Source organism: Aptenodytes patagonicus, chromosome 5 (assembly GCF_965638725.1).
Source record: "Aptenodytes patagonicus chromosome 5, bAptPat1.pri.cur, whole genome shotgun sequence".
Classification (NCBI taxonomy): domain Eukaryota; kingdom Metazoa; phylum Chordata; class Aves; order Sphenisciformes; family Spheniscidae; genus Aptenodytes; species Aptenodytes patagonicus.
Genome location: NC_134953.1, coordinates 58,024,185 through 58,041,430, shown reverse-complemented (window position 1 = coordinate 58,041,430; position 17,246 = coordinate 58,024,185). Strand labels below are relative to the sequence as shown.

The 17,246-nt window shown below is 50.6% G+C and overlaps 1 protein-coding gene across 6 annotated transcripts in view; it reads left to right on the top strand.

The window, feature by feature from the left end:
- Positions 1–13,367: 13,367 nt before the first annotated feature.
- The window catches only part of LRRC7 (leucine rich repeat containing 7), a 190,520-nt gene continuing 186,641 nt past the window's right edge, over positions 13,368–17,246 (top strand). For 4 of the 6 annotated variants that reach the window (XM_076339951.1, XM_076339955.1, XM_076339952.1 and 1 more), the window contains exon 1: positions 13,389–13,431. In XM_076339951.1, coding sequence (XP_076196066.1) covers positions 13,407–13,431 — 25 coding nt within the window. In that variant the 5' untranslated portion in view covers positions 13,389–13,406. Of the gene's footprint in view, positions 13,432–17,246 lie in introns of all 6 variants that reach the window. The other 2 variants (XM_076339950.1, XM_076339954.1) reach the window with 1 other exon arrangement.

The following is a 17,246-nucleotide window of genomic DNA, read 5'->3' as shown; positions in this document are numbered from 1 at the left end:
GTGGAGCTTGCACAGAAACATCGTTAAGTAAAATTTGAATATCTGATGTTGGCAAGAGATTTGATCCAATGAGATACTTTATTTTATTATGAATATATTCTGTACCCAGGCGGCTGCTTTTCTTGTAACAAACATTGTAACTTATTCTAATGCAGCAGAGAAATATCGCTCCAGTTTGCAGTGCCTTTATTAAAGCAAACTCCATTCCTGCGGGGTTTCCCCTTGGCTCTGACCGAGGGCCCGGGTCGGGCTGGGCATGCCGAGCCTGAGCTTCGCCGGGCAAAGGCTGGTCTTCTCTCCATCAGTTTTTACTTGAGTTGTTTAGAAATTCTCAGTGACACTTGAAATATGCAATTAAATTCCCAAAGTGACCAGGTCACCATACCGGCACAAAAGCTTTATTTTAATGTGTTGCCAAGAGAAGTACGAAGAGTCAAGAATTAGGGGAACCTGTAGGTCATAAGGAAGAACAAAGTGAGTAGCTGCTTTTGTCTTTTGCCTTACCCTCCGTCATTACAATCAAGCTTGCCTCTTGCTTTTCATTTAACAGTCACTTACCGATTTCAAAATTTTATTTGTTGAAAGGCAAAGAGAAGCAAAGGAGAAGCAGAGGCGTTGCTTCCACTCGCTGCTACTGAGGTTGCCTCTGCCCCCGGCCCCCAGCACTGCACCACCGGAGTCTGGGCAGGCGTCCGGGGGCTCAGCCCCTTGGCTGCGGGCACGGCCACATCCTGCATCCAGCCCGCTGCAGCTCTGGCTGCGCTCTCCTGGGCTCTGGGTGTTATTATCGTATTAATTCGTACATGGTAACCTGACAGTAACATGATTCACAGAGCCAATAACAGTTTTTGATAACAATAATGCAATTGCTAAGCCTGAGTCCTTAACCAGTACACCTCAGTAGGGAAACATTGACTTCAGATATGTTGTGCTGCTTCAGCTCCTAATAGTCAAAATACTTAATATTGATTTCTTCTTTTTTAAAAAAAAAAATCAATTAGTCATGGCATACTATTTCCTGGCAATTAATGTCTTTAATATATGAAAACATAGCATTCATTGTACAGGTTTGACACTTAACCAAAGTAATTAGTGTATGCAATAATGAATCTAACAATTTTTCCCCACTGTAAGAAATAAAAACATAACTGTAAATAACTTGTTAAAACCTGGACATCTCACCAAGCTTTTAGTGCTTTGTTCAGCACTGTGAGTAAATCAAGTTCTGCCCCATCCTGCTGCTTGTCCCACCCGGCAAGGAGGAGCTGCCAGTCCCCAGCTCCGCATGGGGAGCTCCCCTGCCCTCCCCATGGCCTGTGTGCTGAGCTGGCCGAGCGCATCCCCACAGTGGTTTGCTCTGTGCAGGTGAAACAGTGCCAGCAGTGCCCGTGCCACCGGACAGTCTGAAACCACTGATTTTTCCAGTCCCTGGGAACAGGGAAGGGGTTATTTCTTTGCAACAGCCTCCAAGGTCAGGGCTGCTAGCTGGCATATCAGCAAAAGGCACTGCCGAAAGTCGCACCATATCCTCGACGTGGGCACAGCCAGCATGCCAGTCACATCCCCACTGGCTGAGTTGTGGTGGCCCCAGGCACTGCCCCTCTGCAGCAGGAGCAGGGACACACCAAGCACCCCACATCTGCTACCAAACAAGCCTGTCCCAGCCGCATGGCACAGACATCCCCTCCCGCATAATCCCTCTCTCAGGTACCATCTGTGATTCAGTGCCATGAAGATGTTGTTTAAGTAGGATGAAAGCACTCGGCGTAATAATGATGGGTCTTTAGTTTGTTTAATCTGCCATTCTCCTTTTGAGAATATTGGGAGGGCGGGTTGCATCCAATTTGAATGCAGGTATTGACGAATTCACATCAAAGAGCCCCTAACAGTAAATGGGTATGAGAACTGCAAAAGCTGGATAGAAAAGCTTGCCACCTTCGAATGCCTGTAGAAGCACAAACGCAATTCCAGGATGGGACACTGCCATAAGGAATTGCAGCTCCCAGAGGCGGTGCGATGCTGGGGAGCTCTTGAAGCATCTGTCTGCAGGCAACAGCTTTAAAGTCCCCATCCAGGACAGACGCTCTGCTCACGGTTCAACCTCAATGCCAGAGGTCATGTGTTTTCATTTCGAAGCAGTTTTTACAGCAGTTCATGTAGCATTAAAATAGTATTTGTAATACGCAGAATGTTTTAGTGTCAGGAGAAATCCTGGTATAACAGTATTTGAGAAAATTGTTACAATCATATGGAATTTTCAAATGGGTGTTGGAACAGCTGGCAGCAGCGTGGGCATGACTGCGGGGAGCCCACCAGCGTGGAAGTCGTGCAATGCTCAAATACATGTAACTCCTGCCTGTAAGGGGATCCCTGTCCACGGGCAGTGGTCCCATGTAGATAGCTCACAGGCATGCTGTTAAGGATTTTCCTACTTCTCACAGCAAGTCACTACTTTGGTGACCACTGTAATTATAAAGATTTTGTTTAAAATCTCACTTTCTGTATGTCGGGTTGGGCTTTTTCTGTTCAGATACTACCTGAATGCTTCTGCTTTATTTAGCCATCACTGTTAGTCATTAAATACCCTTGATTGCAATGTTACATAGCAAGAGAAAGGTCACTGAGGTGCCAGCATTTGACCAGAGCTGTGCTGACACTGTTTCTCCTCCCCGTCCCCACTGCAGCTGGGGCGCTGCAAAAGAAAGTTCAGTTCACTCAGTTGCAGGCACCGGTGCCTTTCCATTACCAGCTCTCGTCTGACGATGATTTTTCCCTTTCGTCCTTATTTTTCTTATTCAATGGCACCGTCTGAATGATGGAAATTTAGACTGATTTCACACATGGAAACAATTGGGCTGAAAAAGCTGGCTTCTCCTTGCCCGTTCTGCAACTGCAGCGAGAAAATGCCACGTGTGCTCTCCTGAATAGCAAAGGGGATCACGCAGGGTGGGTTTGGCAGCGGGGGGGCACCTGCCCCTCCATGGGCTGGGGCACAGGGGTCCCACCATGCTGGGTGCTGAGGGTCGCGCCGCCCTCCCCGTCGCCCGTGTCGGATGGGGACCGCGGCAGCCCCCGTCATGCAGCAGCGGGGCTCCAGGTTTTTGGGCAGTGGTTGCGTAGGAGCACACAGCCGTAAAGGAGAGTGGAGCTGCTCCTTGGCCAAAGCTTATCCTTGGGTGACTGAGCAAAAGAACGTCATGGATGCATTTTGTTGTTCAAGTACATGCACATTATTTGACTGGGTTTCCGATCACAAACGACCATCTCTCATTTTTAAGGTCCTGCAAGCCGAGCTGCCACTGGGAGCAGGTGTCTGAGCGAACGCCCCAGCAGGGCTGGGCAGTGGGTGGGTGCCAGCGCTGCGCCAGGGACCCCTTGGGGAGAGGTGGGTGGGTGGGCATAGCAGTGCCCCGACCCGCCAGCACGTTGGGCTTCCCTCCGTCTGAGCCCAACACAAACATCTGCCGATGGCTAGTAACCTCCGGCATGTTGGGAAAGCTAAGCTCATAAGTACTGCCCTGAATTAGAGCTTACAACTGAAGTAGCCCTGCTGAGATCAGTAAAGATAATTTTGATCTCCATGATTAAAGCTGAGAGCTGAATCTATCCCCAGTAAACACATCTCCAAGGACGTCCCACCGGAGGCAAAGCATCACTGTGACCAGTTTTGGATGCAGTACACTTCTTACGGGGGTGGGAACTGCCCGCAGCCACCCTGCCACAGTTGAAGGTGGACCCAATCTCGCTGAACTTCTCATAAAGGAGGTTCTGAAACAAATGTGATCTCTTGAGCAAATAACCACAAGACAGTAATGAGGTAAGTAATCTTAAGGATTAAAAAATTCAGTTTTCATCCTGAAGTTAGTTGTGGGTCCATGTGGGGCAGTAAGTGCTGCAAAGGTGCAGCCCGTGCAGCAGTTTCTGAGCACTGCTCACCTCCCGCTGCATCTTCTTCTGGCTGGATATCCCCACCTGGCTCGTCTCCTTAAGCGGGAATGGAAAGGGCAGCTGAAAAAAAGAGATCAAACAGCAATGAAAAATATTCAGCTGAATACTGCCGTGAAACTCCTGGCAGTAATGGACTTCACTTCTGCATCTCATGTCGTGATTTCTCTCCCTGCCTTACTGCTGATCACTGGGTTTAACGTCAGTCCGTGTCCTCCTGCCCCTGCACGCTCAGCCTGCATCCTGGTGAGCTCATCCTGGGAAATGAGAGTCTCACTCTTCTCCTCACTCCATAACTTTAATGCAGACTGTAAAATGTCTGCAACAATGCCAACTCCACCATCAAGGTGGAGTCACGTCTCTGCTCCTACCTGCCGTCATCTAAGAGGGTTCCCATCCCAGATGACGAGGTGGGGCTGCCAGGATGCACAGACGTGCTTGGGGCAGCAGACGGTGGGCACACAGAGGTGGCTGCTCAGGGCTGCACTTTGCTTTCAAACCTGAGGACCATGGATGTTTCTCCAGCTCTTGTCCCCTGTGTTTACACCACTATACGGTAATATTGTCCCACTTTTTTTTCTTTTATTTAAAGATGTGTGGAAAGGCTTGAAAATCTGACCTGCAAACCAAGATGTTCAAAGCCAGAGTGAAAATAAACAGCTCCTGATGGTTGCTGCTATTGTTCTCGAGGATAATGGGAGAGAGGCAGTGCGGGCTGGGGAGGGAGGGCTCTGATTCATAATTTGTCAACCCACAATGTTTACAGTACTTAGGCTGGGAAAAATACCTGTTCACAGAAACGATCCTCAATAGGCTTTGCTTTCTACTTACTGCCATTGCTTAGTAACAGCTCTATTTTTAAATGCTAAGAGGATATTAGACCAAAAAAAAAGAAAGTTTACTCAATCTCCGATCTAACGGGCGTTAAACTCAATGGGGATGTGGCCGTTGGCCTTCAGGGAGCTGGCCTGAGCACGGGCGGGCTGCGGGCACGGTGAGCCCTGTGCTGGCGGGCTGGGGGGCTGTCGGTGCCAAGAGCTGCTCCCACCAACCTTCAACTCTTCCAGTAGAGTTTAAAAAAAAAATCAATAAAATCTGTGCACTCGTCAGTGTCATTAGCTCATGGTGACCTCCCGGAGCAGGCAGGTAAAACCTGTCCAAATGAGTGATGGGACTCTCCTAGTGCAGCTACAGGTGGGCTGATGAGGAAGGAGAGCATGGACACAGATAGTTGAGCTTGGGAAGCAGGAGTAGGGGCTCTTCGGGGGCACCTGCCAGCTGCCCTCCTTCCCTGGGTGATCTGCCTCCACCCCAGTGTCACTTTGGAAAGAAACCTCTTACAACTTCTGCTTAAATATATTTCCAGGAGTATCCAAATCTCCTGAAATACCGTCCTGAGCATCTGATTTAAGAAACTGCTTTTGCAAGTCCCGTGGAGTCGGGAGCGCAGCCCATCCATCCCGCTGCCCCGGCCCCCCGCACTGCCCCGCAGCAGTACCGGGATAGTACCAGCCACGTCCCACCTGCATGATCCTCCCTTGTTAAAAAATATCGAGATAAATGGGATGAGTTGTTTTGGACTAACCCCTGTGCCCGATCCACCGAAGGTCATGGAAAGTTAATTGACTTCACTGTGATTTGCAGCGTATTTCCCTCCATCCAGGTCTAATGATGAGCATTTATTAGTTCTTTTCCTTTCTCGAGCATACAGCAGATAAACCCTTTGAAATCCCTTGGTGACATAAATGTGCTTGGCCAAGGGAGAGCCCAGTGCCAGTGAAGAGTTGGTATTTCTGCTAACAGCTTGTCCCTAAAAACTCGTGCCACCATCACCTATTGTTGTGTTTTTAATATATTTATATAAGGGATATGGTATTAAATATGTGCGAAAAATCAATTGGTTTATGGTTGATTAAATGTCAAAACAAGGCTCAGAGTTTAGGTAACTGCAAAGCTATTTACTGTGTATACATTTGATTGCCACGAATATCATTCGTGCTGCAAAATGATCATAATAAGAAAGTAATAAACCAGAACATAAATGGCTGTTTTATTTTTTGAGATATCCCAGTGACGCTGTTTTGGGAGCCCTGCCAGGCTGCAGCTGCCTTCTGCCGCTGGCTCCTCTCCTCCCTGCCCATGGAGGGTCCCTGGAAGTGTGGTGCCCTTCTGGGAAGGGGAAACCTGTGCACAGCAGCTACTTGAAAACCATCTACAGATAGAAAAGTAGGGTGAGTTACCAAATACCCAGAATCCCAGAAATGATTTAGAGCATTTTTGATAGCTGTGAATAATAAGAGGATGTCAGGAAAATATGTGTTTTTTAAAAAAATGATGAAAGGTATGAGTCCTGGGTGTGAAAATTGCAGTTTCCCGGGACATTTAAACCAGAGTGATCGTAACAGTGAACATTTATGGGGTAGTAAACTGGATCACCTGGTAGGTGGTTTACATTGCTCATGTCTATGAAGAAATATTTGCTCTTGGACGTATTCTGCAACTTGTGGTGGTCTTACCACCGAGTCCTCTTTTGCGGCATTTCTTTCAGTGCAGCTTTTATGAGTCCTCCTTCCACACACGTGCACACATGCTATTTTGCACACCAGCACGTGGCTGTGCATTGCCATGTGCTCGCTCGTGAGTGGCACGAAACACCCAGCATCCCGAAGCAGAGCGCACTGCAGGCTCTGCAAGCGAGCCGTGCTCCCGCCAGTGGGGAGACGTGGCTCCACACCGCATCCTTCGGACGGCTGGCACCGTCTCCCCTCCTATTGCCACGTCAGTCCATATCTGGTGCAGAATTATTATTTATCACTAATTTTATCTTGCCCGTTGGGATCCGCAGCATTTCAGGGCTGGAAGCCCATCCACAGTGGAGGCAGCTGCTGCCAGGGGTCTCGGCGCGGGCGCCTGCTGGCAGCTCTCCCTCCCGAGCACGTCGCCTACATGGCGTATATTTTAATTTTAGAGATAGAAAGAATTCAAGTATCTTAAAGGTCAGAAGGATTTGAAACAGGGAATAAACACAGACTGTTTCTGTGAAAATATAATGGAGCACATGGTGAGTATTTGTTACTGCTGCAGTATCTGCAATGTATTTTTGACACACGCTTGCTGCAGAGTGCAGCCCACTGCAGCAAAGGAGGGAAGTCGAATTTTCTTCCCTCTGCGCTCGGCGGAAAGCGCCGTGTGTGTGCTTTGATGAGAGGTACAGCAAAAATGTAATAGCCAACAACTTTGCCAGCACTGACAGAAAACACTAGTGGGAAGCCTCTGCATCAAAGCAATTCTAATTTCCCCATGTTAGCAGCGGAGTTAGGAATGACCTTCATCTGCTCTTCATACAGGCGGCTCTGACAGGGAAAGTCATGCATGAATTGTGGCAAATTTAGATTAAATTATGGATTTGAGAGACAGCTGTAATTAGGTTTGAAGCAGACATTTAAATACTTTTTGCTGGATCGACCTAGAGAGCTCAGCCTTCTCCAGGGCGGAATTTAGATGGTAGCGAAGGCTTTTATGCATCACCTGAACAACAGATCTTGGGAGACAGGTACACGATTTGGACGAAAACAGAATGGAAGTGAGAGAATTGGTGAGTCTTCTGACCACAGCCCTGACCCCTGTGGCCAGCACTGAACGTCCCAGCGGCCCCTGCACGTTGCTTGCAATATTAACATTTTTAAAAAGTATAATCTGAAAGCGATTGCAATATCAGGAAATGAGTAAGTGTCTGGGCTCACCTCGGCACTGTTCTGGCCTGGCATTTCAGGGTAGCTACGAGCCAGCCTGAGTGGGACTTTGCCCCAGCCCTGTTGTAGCAGCCTCTGCAGCCCCTTCTGCCGGGGGGGCACAGCCGTGGGTCCCCCGAGCCCCCCTGAGCCCCCTGAGCCCCCCCCCGGCACAGCTGTGGGCTCCTGCAAGGAGAGTCACAGAGCAGGGGATGCAGGCTTGTCCCAGCTCCTCTCGGCTTCTTTTGTCTTTCTGATGAGAAAACCCATGTGAACTTTGTTGCTTTATTGTTAATACGCAACCATGCCTCCTCTCCTAACGAATATCAAGTTGGGTGGAGGTTCAGCTGCTCACGGTGAAATAACCTGGGAAGTGACCCAGGGTGCGGGGGGAGCAGTTAACTCCTGCGGGGAGCGGCCGTTCGCTGTCCCCCCGCCCTGGGCAGCTGCTGCGGCTCTGCTGGTGCTGCACCAGCCAGGTCTCCCCACGGTGTCCTGGCTGCAGCCCCTGGGCGGCAAATACCTCGGAGAGGGCGGCGGGCTGAATCCAGGAGCACTATCCTCCAGGGACTCACAGAGGTGTTTTGATTCTCCCGGTAGGGAAGATGGGCAGTTTAAGAAGCCTGGTCGTTATATTTTATAACAGGTTTCTAAAGTGCTTCCAGTGCTGATTAAATTATTTCACTATTAAGGAGAAGAAATGAGTTGTTCCATTTTGAAAAAGGGTTATAACTTTTGATGTTATAACCTGCTGATGTCACACACTTCAGCAAAGTTAACTTTTCCCCTTACCTGATCCAATGTAATTTCAATTTTTTGACCTACTACAGGCCGCAGGGATGCAAATATCCAAAGCTATTCCAGCGAGTTCCCCAGCCCCTCAGCACCGATCGTCCCTCTCTCCTTCTCTCCACTTGCAACTCATTCTTAACATCAACCCTTGCCAAAGTCTCATGTAACTCACGAGGCTGTCATACCCACAGCCTGCCGTCAGAGCTCACTGCAAGAGAGGAAAGCTCACAAAGTGTTGACACAGTTCTTGGCGTCCTCCTGATGCAAGAACTTTTGCAATATCTCACTGATAATGCTAAAACCCAAGCACATACTGGAGATCAAGAGTGAGGGTGGTACCCAGGTGGCAGCCTGCTCTTCGGAGGGAGGAGCTGCACTGGGCAAGGCAAACTTGGGACCGAGTCTGGTAGTAGGCTGCTTTTTGGGTTTCCATTAAGATTTTTTCTTCCTTTCAATCATACTTTTTCACACCTCTACATAGTCTCCTAAATTCTGTGACGATCAGGAGAGTGCGAAAGACAGTTCAGGTGAAGTCTGTTCCTGAGACCTGCTCCTTCTTCTGACTATCCCCCCTGCCACGGCCCCATCACTCTGCCCGCCAGTTTTTTTCATGGACAGAGAGATCTTGGAGCCTTTTTCTTCAAAATGCCAGAAAACGGGCAAGTGCCTGCTGCCTCCCAGCCACACACGTCTGCCTTTCCTTTTACGGGAAGGCCAGGAGCGGCGGTGGCAGTGGCGGTGGTGGTGCAGCAACGCGCTGACTCCTGACCCAGGCAGGGATGCTCCCACCCGTCCCATCCTGTCCCATCCCATCCTGTTCCTCCCAGCTCTGCTTTTCCCCCCCAAGACTCCCAAGAAGAAGGTCCGTTATTGATAGCTTATGTTTTTTCTGAAGTTACTGATGCTTTTTGCTGGACACTGCACTGACAGGTCCCTTACACGCCCAACCTGGAACCACCATTATCACCTCGCAGCACCCAACTGGACTTTTAGTTACTGTCCGCTGTGGCCTACTTAGAAGGTGACCTAAAAATCAGCATCCATCTATACCACAACAGCCCATGACTCATCCGCTCTTCTCAATCTTAAAATTAAAGCTTCTAGAAATGGAGAGTGCCGTTGTCTGGGAATATATAAAGTAGCACTTGAGAGGACTTAGTACAACCAGAAGGAAAAAAAAAAATACATTGGGACTTCTACAGGGAAAATTTTCAAAGCTGTGTAGCACTCCCATTTATTAAATATAAGGAATTGTGTCCTTAATAACTGTTCCTTCTCTATATATTACAGACTTTTTAAAAATGAGAAGGAAAAATAACTTTATTTCAGGGTTATTAGTCTTAAGGATGTGCTCTGATTCACCACGCCGTCTTCCCAACTAGCACGACTCCAGCAGACACTAGTGAGCCCAAACCTGCCTAACCCCCTTAAGGAATGCATCCAGCTTTCCTATAAAATTTGCTGAAGGAATTTTGTGACTGTAAAATTTTCTTTAGCCAGGTCTACAAATGAATAGAAATCAGTATGGAGGGGAGTTATTTATATGTGCATGTCAGTGAAAATACATTTAAGTACACATGGTGAAGCCCAGGCTATGGACTTGTTCAACTAATCAACTTTAGTTTTGCATTAAGCAGCATTTAGGGATATACCCGGGATCCAAATTTTTTCAGAAAGGGAGTATTTTGGCCTGCTCTTTATTTGCCCCAGTTTGGCACATCTCCACTGGAGTTAGCGGAAGCGAAAGCACTATGAAACTCATGTAAGACTAAGGGAATCGGGGGGTTAAGTTCAGCAGTAATTCAGGATCCCTGATGCTCTTTGTATGGTATTCAAACGCTTCAATGTTATCCACAAAGAGGAGCAATAACGCATACACACCGATAACCGATTAACAAGAGCATCAGGCTTCTCTCCCACACCCCTGTGTCCCCCTGCAGAAGGATGCCGCAGCCCAGCCTGACCAGGTGCTGTTTCACTAGCGATTGCCCAATTCCGGAGGAGGTTTCCCTGCTCACACGGCTGCTTCGCCCCGCAGCACTGGGCAGCGCAGCAGCTGCTGGCACGCAACAAAGCTTTCCAAAATACAAGACTACAGTAAGTCGACTCTTGCTTGTTTGGATGCAGCTACCCATAGTGGCTCATTGTGCCAGCGACAGCAGTACAGGGAGGCGTGGAGAGCAACTCCCGCCGTCTTGTGGAGCAAACCATGCCATGAGCCGTCCCCAGCCATTTGAAAGTGTCTGCATTTTTTTCCTCTATGAGGACAACACAGGGAAAGGCACTGGGATGGCTGGAGTTACAGGTACTGCTGCCATTCAGCAACTATCACTCCCTCACTGCTCCTGGGCCATCTCGCTGTGGGGAGGGATAAGCAGGTCCCACGCCACAGCCCCAGGTTTCTGAAACAGAGCTGCTCCCCCCGTGCTGCCACAGGCACGGGTGGACTGGGTCCCACCTCTCACTTCACACCCAGGGTCCCATGCTGTTGCTACCTCTGCAGCATCTCCTCCGAGCGGTCCCACCTCTACATCGACAAAACCAACCCGGTAGCCCATTTCAATGATTAGTCTCAGACAAGGTTGAAGCCAGAAGAAGAGAAAACCCTCTGTACTCCTAATTCCACCATTGCCAAGGCCACACGCACAGGAGGCGCAGGAAGATCTCCAACACATGCTGCTAAAAAGACAGGCATTTAGGGAGGGTGTCTGTAAGAGGACAGGCTGGTGACACAGGTGGGAATCTCAGTAATGTTAAGCAGGAAACAAAGCCCAGCCCGGAGCTGAACCTCCCTCCCACACCGTGCCCCGGCCATCCCCTTCCAGGGCCCTGGCTTGCAGGGTTTTTGCCTCCTGGAGAAGGTTCCCACCTATCCCTGTTCTTCTGCAGCTCCCCCATAGCACAGCTGTGCATTTCTCCCACTCCACACTTGTCTTTACTGGGAAGAATGATCTGTCTGTATTTTGTAGGTAAGGACTAGCCTCTTCCAGGGTTTTTTCAGTTGCAAGTCTTTTTGCCCTGCAGAATCTTAGAGATGTTTATCAGGAACATACAGGAAGGGAGAAGAACTCCCTGTTATAACAAAAAAAAAAGGTATCTCATGCTACAGTAGATCTCCTGGGAGACAAATTTCCATCATCTGCCTACCAGAAGCTGTCCCTGCCGTACCCATTGCTCCTGTACAGACTGCAGTTCGCCTTCGACGCATACCTGCATTTGGCTGGCACCGGTTTTATGTGCAACTGGTTATAAAAGCAAAGGCTTCTTCTCTTCTTTGATGTGTTTCTACTGAAAGAATATTTTATTTCATGGTCATTCCCTACCGGAGGCAGGTAACCCCAAGGGTGCCACAGGCAGGACTCAGGCTGGTGCCATGCCAGAAGCTGAGGAGGCTGTGGGTGCTCTCTGGCCGGCTGTGGCGGACAGGGAGATGCTAACATTGAATACCGCTTCCCATTTCACCGCTGAAATCAAACTAGTGAATACTCACTTCAAGCAGTACAAAAATGTTAGTGGAGCAAAACTTTTCTGGGCCAAATTTCAGTTCCCACTCTGGAGATGGCGAGAGCGGGAGAGTCTGGGAGCTGCCCCGGCTGGCCCGTCCCCAGAGCAGGCATTCCTGCATCACCAATGGGGAGAGGTTATCCGCACCGAGGGATTAGCCACATGGAACAGGGATGGAGAACTCACTGCTGGTATAAACCCTCCTGTGATCCTCTTCCAGCTCCTACTAAACGCTTTCCCTCTCTGATGCCGGGCAGATCCCGCAGTGCTGGAAGAGCAAGGTGATGACCTTACACAGCACAGAGCAGGCAGGCTGTAAAGCCACCCTGCCACCGAGGAAATCACCTGCCATCATCATGGCCTGCCCAGGAGCCGTGCTCGGCAGCGGCTGCCCCAGCAAGCACAGCTCTGCATGGGCAGGAGGCAGAGGTGGCTAGCAAACGGGACACGCCAGGGGCCATGGCCACTGCTGAGATTTCTGCTGCATTTGGAAACAAAGAGTGAAAACAAACAAGCAGAGCAGCACCTGCACTTGCCAGCTGCAGCAACTGCTCTGCAGAACACCAGGAGAAGCTGCAGAAAACCCATCAACCGATAGGTCCTCAGCATCGCTCCCAGGTAGTGCACAAATACAACGGCAGGTTAGCTAACGGGAGCGCAGGTCTGACACCCATGCGCTTGTCCCTTTCTCTCCCACAGTGGCTGGATGTTCCCGGTGATGGAGAACAGCCTCCACCCAGGGGCAGGATGCCCCTGCAAGGTCTTCCCCATCGCCCACGCTGTTTTAGCCTGTGGCCTGCGACATCCCAGTCCCGTGGCGGGGATGCTGAGCCCCTCCCCGCTGGTCCCCGGCCCCTGCAACTTATCAAAAGTGAAGAAAATGGCTCCTGCCTTACGGAAAGGAGGGAGACCAAGGGCGGGCAGGGCGGGAGGGCGCTGTAAGACAGCCGGGGGAGGTCGAGGGGAACAGGAGCGATGGCTTTTTGGCGTCTCCCCCGCCCCCGCAGCGCGGGGATGCCTCGGCCCCGCCGTTGACGCTCCGGCCGCGGGGCGCCCCGTCGGGGCGGGAACGGGCGGCACCACCTGCGCGCATCGCACCGCACCGCATCGCACCGCACCGCACGGCTCCGTACCGCACCGCACCGCACCGCGGGGAAGGCGCGGCCGCGGCACGCCCCCTCCGCCCCGCCCGCCCGGAGCCGCACCGCTCCGCGCCGCTCCGCCCCTGCGCCGCCGCGGAGCGCAGCGCGGGCGCGCAGCGGGACGGGACCCACCCCGCCGCCGCCGCCGTCGCCGCCTTTGTGTCTGGACGCCGCCCCGCGCACGGAGGCGGGCCCTGCGCGGCGGGGCCGGCGGGCGGCGAGCCGCGGGCGCGGGCAGCCCTCGGCGGCGCCCCCGCAGGCTCGGCGCCCCCGGACCGCGGCTCGGCCGCGCATGGACGCGCGCTCCCGCCTGCACCGTGAGTACCGCCGAGCCGCGGACAAGGGGGGGGGGCGGGGGGTCCCGCGGGGTGACAGCGGCTCCCCCGCCCAGGGACGCCGCCGCCTACGCCCCCGGTGCGGGATGCTGCCGCGGCGCGGGGCGTCCCCGGGGCCGGACCGGGCTGCGGGTCCGCGGCCGCGGAGCGCGGGGGGGGAGTGCCCGGGCGCCGCGGAGCCTCCGCCGAGGACAAAGGACCGGCCGGGAGAGTGGCGGGGCAGCGCGGCCCGGCGCCGGGGCTCCCCGAGGTGCGCAGCCCTCGGGCACGGACCGCGCTCGGTGCCGCCGCCCCCGGCTCCCCGCAGGGCTCCCGCACCGAAATGACATTTCTGGTGTATTTTCGCGGTCGTTCCCTTCAACCTGCCTGAAAGAAGGCATCGGGCTTGGCACAGCTCCTGGAAAATTCTGCGCCCTTTCCCGTTTCTGTACCTTCCTCCCGAAGCTCCGGCGCCTAGGGGAGACGTGGCGAGATGCAGCAGTGCCTCCGAGGCAGGGAAATCGCTGCCTTTCCAGAACCCACGGCTTCTTACGGTCCCGTGTGGCTTAGATGCTGTCATCCCTCTGCTAACACAATCTGATTTTTAAATCTTGGCCACTTTGAAGAAGGCTAGTGTGTGCTGGAAGTTGATTGCCTAGGGTTCGGGGAACCTCAGGGCAATAGGTATGAGCTCATACCTGTTCCTGGGGAATTTAGAAGAACCTCCCCGATTCCTGGGGAGAGGGCTGGGCTGCAGGCACAGGGTCTTGGGGCCTGCGTCTCCCCCGGACCCATCTCCAGCCGTGGCACCCCCGTCTCCCTGCCGAGGGCAAAGGGGACAACGTGTGCTGAGGGATCCGAGGAAATGGCCGGGTTTGCTCGTTATTTCTGTGAGGCTGGACCGGGGAAGGGTCACATCCATGAAAGCACTGTTGAATGTTCCTTGATTTTTGGGAAATAAAAATGATACGTGTCCTGGATATTTTTGGTATGCCTATCACTCCAATTAAAATCCCTTCATTTTGCTTTTGTACATCTGTGATTTTCACCTAAAAACTCTGGCCACGTGCCGTTCTTGGTTTTAACCTCAGGTGTTCTGAGTAATTCTAATCCTTAGGAACAGATGAAATCTAAAGCATTTTTCTCATCGTTACATGACGAGAGAAGTGACTTAATCTGGTGGGTTTTGCTGTTACGCATCTGCTCGCTCAGATACTCGACAGAGGATGTATGCTTGCCATGGCAACCTCCACGTCTCATAGTGCAGCCACTTTTTTGGAAGTAGCAAGACTTGTTAAAGAAATAGGAACTGCTGATTTCAGTATCTCCGTAATTATAAATAAATTTTGCATCTTGGAAAACGTGACCTCTTTTTCAAGAATATTAATGTTACTTCAGTTCATAGGTACGGGGAAGGAAAGGGAATCGGCCTCCTGAGGAGGTCATCTATTTTTCTTTTCATGCAACTGCAGTGAACAAAGGTTTTTTCATTTTTCAAACAGTACTAATTACTGTAATTTATTTCAAAAACGTATTAATTTAATGATCTCATAAGCAAATATCTTGATGTGTTGTGCTAGCTTGATGACCATGTGAACTTTAACCTTTGCCAGTATTTGACGTGTAAAACTTTTTCAGTGATAAAACAGGGGTTTTTATTTTTTTAATTCTCTCACACAGGAGGAGCTTTTCTGTGTGCTTTTGTTATACAAATAATACAGAATACTTAAAAAATGGTTTTACATTAAACCATTTTATGCAGTTCCTGAAGTAACAGCAATCATCACTAATTGCCCACTGTACACTGGATGCTTAACAAGTAGGGAGCGGCAGTTCGGAAGCAAACACTGCTCACTGTGGAGAGCCTGGCTGCAGGCGGATGCTCGGACACGGCGTGACTGGTGCTTGGTACCGCTGTGGGAGTCCATTGAAAGGAGGAGTGGTGCACGGTCATGAGCAAATTCTTCCCTTCTTGGTCCCATAGGAATTTATAAATGCTTCTTAATCATTCATTAAAAAATTGTTAAAGTAGTAGTTGCTTACAAAATGGGATTTTAAAAGGAAGGTTGTCCATTATCTCTGGAATATTTCAAGACAGCAGCATGTGCACACTGTTAAGGCCACAAAACTTCAGATTAATGAGGAATTAATAGCTCCTGAGGTATTTGCCTCTGTACAAAGCTTCAGCTGTGTGCATTGATCTTAAAGCAGAGACGCCAGTGATACAAAATACAGCAGAGCATCGAACTTCATCATAGACCCAGAAGACAGGGATTAACCCACATCTGAACGTGGCCAGCATGTGCTCCCGAGGGAGAGCAGGCTGCAGCGGTGTGGTGGCAGCCCCAGAGCCCCCCAGAGCCCTGTGCCCGCTGAGCCACCTCCAGGCTCCCAGCCACTGTGGTGCCGCTGGGTCCTCCGGCAAACGCCAGGAGCTGCTGCCCAGGAGGGGCCATTCAGTGCCTGGGATCATGGATAGGAGTGGGGGACCGATGTGCAGGAAAGGTCTCCCAGTGCTTCAGAAATGGTGAATTTTAGCCTACTAGACATTCAGCTAATACAACCCCTACCCTGACCTGCTGGAGCGTGATGTGTGAGCGCTGGCTCCATCCCTGGAGCTGCGCAGAAGCCCTGGCCGTGGTCCTGGGCAGCTGGCCCTGGGTGGTCCCGCTTGGGCAGGGCTTGGACTGGTGACCTGAGAGCCAGACACTCTGTAAGTGGGTGTAGGAGGAAATGCTTCCCTTTAAATAAGGGTGTATGAATCCATCAGACCGATCACAGGTGCTTTGAAAATAGGCTGGTCCACTAGATCAGTGTCTGAAAGCCCACACCAATTACCCTGTAAAGTGAAGTGTAGAAAACTGTCCTAGAAATAGTCAGTGCTACTTTATAATATAAATTAAGGATCTTGGTAGGTCTAAGCTGAGCACAGTCCAAGCACCTAAATGTTGTATTAAGCCCTATTTAAAGATTTGTAAGAGCCACTGTCTTTGGTTTTCATCTCAGCTCTCTCTAATTTTAGCGTGTTTTCTGTAGGCTTTAATTTGCCGGCACGGCAGATTGCATCAAATCCTAGGACAAGTCCTTCAGGACTGTTAGCTTTTTGTCAGATCTTTTTTCCTGGGAATGCAGCAATTTGTTGATGGTAGAGAAATACTACATGTTTCACTGTGCATCTTCACTGGGCAGATATACACCTTTTAGTGTGACCTGCTTAGAAGTTATGGAAGAGTCAAAGGTGGAGAGATGTAATGGTCAGGAGGAAGAACTCATGGAAGGAGCTGTGAATTAGGCTGGGTGCAACTTCGTGTAAGAGGTCTGACAGCCCAGAGGAGAGGTTGCCACTGGCAGTTTTGCAGCCAAGTGTAAAATTAGGGAAGTAAAGGAACATAAAATCCGTACAGCTCGAGAGGTGCTCTGGTGAGGTGGAGCAAGTAAAGTGTTAGTGGATCAAGTTACGGTGACTAAAGAAGGAAAGGAAGCCATAAGCTCAGGAAGGCTGCTCTTTTTATTATAAGGGGGAGAACTTTTTTCATCCTTTAGTTCACTCGTATCCAGAGTGAACAAATATATAGCTGCAGGAGTTTAAGCTTATTGGAGGAAAATGCTTCACCCCCCCCCCCCCCCCCAAATATTTTGCTGGGGAAAAGAAATGAAAATGAGAGCTGTGCAAAGAAAATCTGAGGAGAGCAAGTTTAACCTTTCATAAGCGTAGGACACAGTGGGCAGAAAAAATCTGAATCTGTCTTGATTGGATGAAGGACAGCAATACCATTTATTCAGATCCAGTAATCAAGATGTGCGAAACAGTCGGTGGG